Source organism: Uloborus diversus, chromosome 2 (assembly GCF_026930045.1).
Source record: "Uloborus diversus isolate 005 chromosome 2, Udiv.v.3.1, whole genome shotgun sequence".
In the NCBI taxonomy this organism is placed as follows: Eukaryota; Metazoa; Arthropoda; class Arachnida; order Araneae; family Uloboridae; genus Uloborus; species Uloborus diversus.
Window position 1 is genome coordinate 69,817,347 of NC_072732.1, and position 6,585 is coordinate 69,823,931.

Consider the following 6,585-nt stretch of genomic DNA (forward strand, 5'->3'; position numbering starts at 1 on the left):
AGAAATTGGCCTCAATTTTATCCCACAATAAATCGTGAAACATATTTCAGGCAATCTAAAAAACTTCCGAAAGATGGCATTACAGTTGGTAACTGTTTATTATTCTGCTGTGCTACAGTTTTATTCTTTGAAAAATTCATTCATTTTTAAATATTAATATTTTTTTCATATCCTTCGTTCACATTGGAGTTCTTTAAAGCGAAGAAAGTCTTTCTTTAAAAATGTAATTTTCTTCCACGGAAGACTTTGAATAGATGATTTTTATTCTATTATTTCTTTGAAAAATAATGAGACCTCTTTTTAACTTCAGTCAGTACTTTCAACGTAGGAAATGATGCAAAATGAAACAGTCTTTTGTGTTTCTCTAGGTTCAAATATTTACTCTTTCGTTAAAAAAAAAAAACCTCACAAAGTTGATGTTAATTATGGTTTAAGATTTTTTTAAGTTATTATTTTCAGAAATGATTAACGTATGTTATTTGGATTGTGCGAAAAAAAAGAAAAAAAAAACACATTATGAAAAATTTTTTATTGTCTTGGATTTATATATACTAAAAGTGCTAATTTAAAACAATGTCCTAAGTGAAAAAAAATGTCATTTCCATCGAGCCCTTATTGTTTACTAAAGCACTCAGATCCAGTTTTTATGTCCTATATTTTTGATTTACAGTGAAAAGGCATACAGAAAAAAGGCTATTATTTGAAGATTATTGTAAGAATAATATATTGTGCTTATACATATATATCTTTAGTTTCTTATGGAAAGATTGTAAGACACCTACAGATACTAGGAAAAGCATCTGTAGCAAAAGGCTATGAATCTAAAAGGCCCCTGGCCTTCCGTTAGCGGTTCGCAAGACAGTGTTTGGAAAGAGCTGGGCAATCACAAGATGGTCAGTATCCATGACCCGTCCCAGATAAGAGAGACTGCATAAAGAACTTGAAACGATTAAAATTCGAAACAGGTGTTTTGGGAGACAATTATGAACCGTGGCAAGCCTAAGCACAGCCACCATTTCATGTTTGGGCCATTTTGTAACTGATGAAATGGCTTTTGACTTAATCGTTTAATTGCTCCAAAGGATAAAATAAAACGATTTGATTGTAGCGTCGAAACACCCTTTTTGGCCAATGAGTCTGCAACCTTATTGCCATGGATTTCGCAATGCCCAGGGATCCATTGTGAAACGATTTCTTTTTCAGAAGCGGAAAGACTTTGGAATTGGTATTGTACGCATGTTGCCTAACGTATTAACAAAATATATCACAGTTGCAATCGGAGTTTTCCTGCTCCTGAATATAAATGATAGTTTTTTTATTACTATTTCTGCTATATTGTTATTTAAAAAAAAAAGCTTTACTTAAAATGATGCCAAACTTCGACGTTGAGTGGTGTTAGACAACAATACCGAAAATAGATAGAACCTTATCGCATACCTTAAAAAAAGTTTTTACAAATCATTAACGATTTTAATACCCCCTTCCTTCCGCCTAATATGCAACCCTTTGATGAGTTAGGTTTTCGAGTTTAAGAACTTGAAAATATTTCATAGATGCGAAATGAAATTATTTTTATTTGACTACAGACTTCTTGCATCACCGGAAGAAAGTTAAATAACTTTAACTACTTATCATTTCACTTAACTATCATGTGCAGTTTATATTTATCTTATAAAAAATACACACTTGTCTGAATTATGAACTGCAAAATTATATAGTAATTTTTACAATCATAGAATGTTTGAGCTTAAAAAGAACATACAACAACATTTAATTTTTACTTATGTTGGAAGTCCTGTCATGATTTCTCACTTGGGATTCTCGTCAAAATCTTTAAATTACGCTATCTCACGAACGGTAGAAAATATTTTGTTACGAGTTGTTTTATTTAAAATGATATTTTTTCTTGTTTAAAAAATATGCAATATTTTGAAACACGTGCTTTGGGGTTTTTTCCTCAGTCTTTTGAGTTGAAAAAAAGTTTAAAATATGTTTTTTGAGTTTTCTCAAAAATATCAATTTAAAAAAATAAATATTTTTTTTACAGTTTATTAGAACCACTGAAGACTACATTCCATGAAAAGTAGAGCTTCCACTTTTTCTTTTAACATCACTTTAACACATTTTAGAGGCATTTGAAAAAAAGTGGGTTTTTAGTGAACTTTTACGTGAAGGCAGACCTGAAAATTCTATTATTTTTTCGCAGCAAATGGCCAAAAAGCACTTTTAATTCAGTCATACAGCGAACTTTCATTTTGAGGCGCCATTTTATTCAAGATATTGAATTTAGTGAGAACAAGATGGCATATTGCGCTCAACGATACTTTCTACGTTACGCTGAAAGGTTGCGCGCAGGAAGAGCAGCGAATCGGAAGGCGACCAGGTTCTTGCTTTGATAAAAAGTAAACTCTTGGATAACGTGGAGACTCAAAATGAAAATTTAGCTATATAACTTAATTAAAAGTGTTCTCTGGCCAATTGTGGGGATTTTTTTTTTTTTTTTTTGAATTTTCAGGTCTGCTATTAGGGGAGGATGTTCCAAAATGAAACATTGTAAATTCAGAAATAAATACAATTCTGAAAGCTACCACCACCTAAGAGGAGTAAACATAACAAAAATTTTTCCCAGAGTTCCTAGTTCCATGCTGTTCTATGCTTTTGTTTCGTAGAAAAAAAAATAGTTACTGTCTGGACACACTGAAAGTTATTTGGATATTTTTTTGCACTTATCATAATCTTGAAAAACTTCAACAATTAAGCTAAGTGTTGTAGCTTATGTTGTTACTGACACTTTATACTTCTATTATTCAGCTATATTATTTTTAACTCATGGTTTATTTTAATGATATGAAGCGAAATATATTTGCTTCATATCATTAAAATAAACCATGATTTGTTGTTTGGGCCACAATGAGACGTCTCATTGTGGCCCAAGCAGCAGAAAGCAAGTGCAAAATACTTATCTACTTCTTGTTTTAGTTTACAAAAATGAAATTTAACAATAAAAAAACAGGCTTGATTTAAAAATACTTTTATTTTAACTAATTATCACAACTGAACTTTTTTTTTACTACACAGCTTTGTACAAAGCAAAACTAGAAACTGGTTAGGTGTTAAAAAGGATGCCAAACATGGTACTTATTTCAAATCATTTTATTATTACTAGTAATATTTTTATAAAATATTTTTTTAAAATTAATCATCAATGAATATTTGGCATTTCTTATTTTATTATTTTCCTGTTTTTTATATTATAATGATTTTTTTACTAACTGCAATTAAAATCGTTTCGTAAGTAGAAAAAAAAACAGTTTTAAACATTTAAAATATGCTTTAAGCAAAAATAATATGTTTATTTGCCCTCTCAGAGTTTTTTATTACTCTGGTTCTAGTTCAAAAATGTGTTATGGAAAAAGCAAGAGAGATTTAAGAGAATTAGAATATAAGATTGTATTATTTTAGATAAAAATACAGTGATTATTCAGCTGTCCCATTGTGGCACTACTTAATATCCATAGTGGCTCGTAACTGGGCTACAATGAGACAGTTTTCATCGAATTTATAAAGCCTCGTAACTTTTTTTTCCTAAAATTAAATGGGCTAAATTTTGTGCAATATACTATAATTTAATGCCTTTGATATAATCAAATATGTTTCTGTGCTTTAAAACTCTCCAATACCCGAAAAATGAAAAATATGTGTTTTTTGTTTCATTGTGGCTCACCCTCCTTAACTTAAAGAGTTTCTTTAAAACCCTCATTTTTTCAAATGCCTCTAAAGTCTGTTAAACGAAAAGTGGAATTTTCCCTTTTCAGGGAACGTAGTGCTCAGTGGTACTAATAAACTAAAAAAAAATGAAAATTTTCTAATTTTTCATTTTTGAGAAAAGTAAAAATAAATAAATAAATTAATTAATTAATTAATTAATTTAAAAAAAGAAGACTGAAAGAATGTGGAAGTGTATCCTTTTAAATAAAATAAACCGCAAAGAAGTATGTTCAACCGTTCCTGAGATAATGTACAAAGATTTTGACGAAAATCCCAAGTGAAAAATTATGAAAGGACCGGCCATCTTTGGCGACCTGTATCTCGGCCCAGGAATGATTTTGGACAAAAAAAAAGGAATTTCTTAATTTTTTATGAATTTTAACCTATGTTAAATTCAAAAAAAAAATCGGAGACCATCATGTTACGCTTCTTGCTGAATTGACATGGATTCTACCTTATGCAATATTCTCCCGTTAAGTATTTGAAAACTTTGGTAAGATACGCGTTTAATAATAGTTATATATTTAGGTATGTCATTTCACCGTCTTTTGTTCATTTATCCGACTTTTTTTTGCATTCGTTTCTGTTTTTTTAATTGTACAATTGTCATTAAGAAAAGCAAGAATACATCGGTTTATAAAGTGACGTAGTTTGGTTTTAACCAAAACATCAATATTCAGTAAGTTACCGCCCTATAGCCAGGGCTAAGGCAGAAATACATGAAATACACCGCCAGCTCAGTCAATTCCAGCCGAGGACTGCAGTTTGGTGCTTATTAGCACTCATCAGCCCGGCATAGGACTAACTGAGCTGGAGGTGGGAAACCTCTTAAGGAAGCCAAGAGGTCACTCGTCTTGTCTGCGCTAATTCTATATTAGCTACCAGTTTGTTTGGCACTCTTGGCTTCCTTAAGAGGTTTTCCACCTCCAGCTCAGTTAGTCGTATGAGTGCTAATAAGCACGAAACTGCAGTCCTCGGCTGGAATTGACTGAGCTGGCAATGTATTTCATGCAAAACATCAATGTTTCAAGAACATCGACATCCATATCACATCACTATTATATACCGTACGCAGAAGATCATACAGCTGGTGCGCATTTATGCTGCTCACAATAGCATACTAAAAATTACTACATTAAAATTAAGTACATATTTTCCATTACTCATGTTATGGATTATTTAAGAGTGAATTTATACTTTAATAGCTCATCCAGAAGTTTTTTTTTTTTTTTTCATTGTTGTATTTTTTCTCCTCAATATATTTTTATTAGGATTCGATGCAAAACTATTCACTGCACAAGGGTCTAAACTTACGGATTTCAATTTGATTAATTACATTCTTTTGGAAATATTGATGTTATTACGCATTTTCTCTGCGTTCAGTAATTCATTCTCTTTATTTTTCTGTGAAACGTGACATTTTTCAACATTTTAAGTTTCTTATTGGTCGTAGTAAATGCTATACATAGCAAAAACACGCACCATTACAGAGTAAAAAAAAAATGCGTATCTTAATCAAATCAATATGAAATGCATAACACGTATGTTTTCTTTGTTTCTAGGTGAAAAACCAGCTGCGATGCAGCACGGGCGATCAACTAACATTGCCGTTGCATCGAATCCTGCATCAATCCTCCTAGCTGCTTTACTCTGTTCGCTCTTCCAAATTGCTTCATCTGTCATACGGAGATAACCACCTTGAACTAAAAAATCAAATGATTTCATGGATTTACGTTTATTTCCCAACTGAATAAAGTCTCGGTTGGTGTAGAGGACTACCAGAAAGGTGAAGTACACAATGAATGGAACGCGTGTGCGGGAAAAACTATTGATATAACAGTCATCAATCATAACTGTTTCGTAAAGTATATAGTTCGTGAAAAAGTGACTGCGCCGTGCAAGGAATTCCACGCCGGTTTTCATGGCGATCTTTTCGTTTGGCATCATATTGGGAACAAGATTCTTATGCTTATGAATTAATATAGTATACATGACATATGAATGAAAAGCATTAAGTCACTTTCATGAAGGTAGGAAAAAAGTTTTTAAATTGTATTTTGTGTAATAATGAAACCCAAAAGAAGAAACAAAAAGCAACATGGTGAACATTCCGTTGGGCTAGTTCTTATTAAAATACGTTTTATTAAAATAAAAAAATAATAATATCAAATAATTAATGAACGAAAATCAACAATGACCTGCAACTATTAGTTGAATTAATCAGCCTAAAATTCAGTTAAGCGATTTTTGGGGTTATTTATCTGTTTATGAAAGCATATTGCTAATCTCTGTATAGAGAAATGTTTAAATTTTTAATATTTCCGTTTTTTAAGGCTGTAGGAGTTTAAGTATGATCATGACCATTACAAACATTTATACAAAAGAACTTATAAACATAAATTACGAACTTTATTGGAAAAGAAATCATTGGATATACTGAAAACCTGCAGTATTCTTTTGGACCAATGACTGAAGACAGAAAACTACTTTTTGTGCAAATCAACAGTAGTCGGACTCTTTTGCAATTCGTTTCTTTTCATGCTTGAAAGAAAAAAAATGTGAACAGAAATTGTTTTGAAACTGTATAACGGCTTGTGTGTTTCGGAAACAAATGCTCTGTATAATAGGAAATAGATGCTATTTCGGAAATAGCATGATATAAAAACAATTTATATACATAAAGACATATTACAATTATATATCAGAAATTGCACAAATGTAATATAGAATTTTATACTAAATATTATCTTTTGTTCCGTGTCTTTTTAAGCACGTTACTATTGTTTTTCCTTCTAAAACTATTGTCAGTTTTAATTT

The 6,585-nt window shown here is 31.1% G+C and overlaps 1 protein-coding gene across 1 annotated transcript in view; it reads left to right on the top strand.

Annotated features, from left to right (window-relative positions):
- The window catches only part of LOC129216353 (uncharacterized), a 63,708-nt gene extending 58,247 nt beyond the window's left edge, over nucleotides 1–5,461 (top strand). The window contains exon 5 of the mRNA XM_054850567.1: nucleotides 5,331–5,461. Within this exon, the coding sequence (XP_054706542.1) occupies nucleotides 5,331–5,461 (131 nt within the window). The remainder of the gene's footprint in view (nucleotides 1–5,330) is intronic.
- The last annotated feature ends 1,124 nt before the right edge of the window (nucleotides 5,462–6,585 follow it).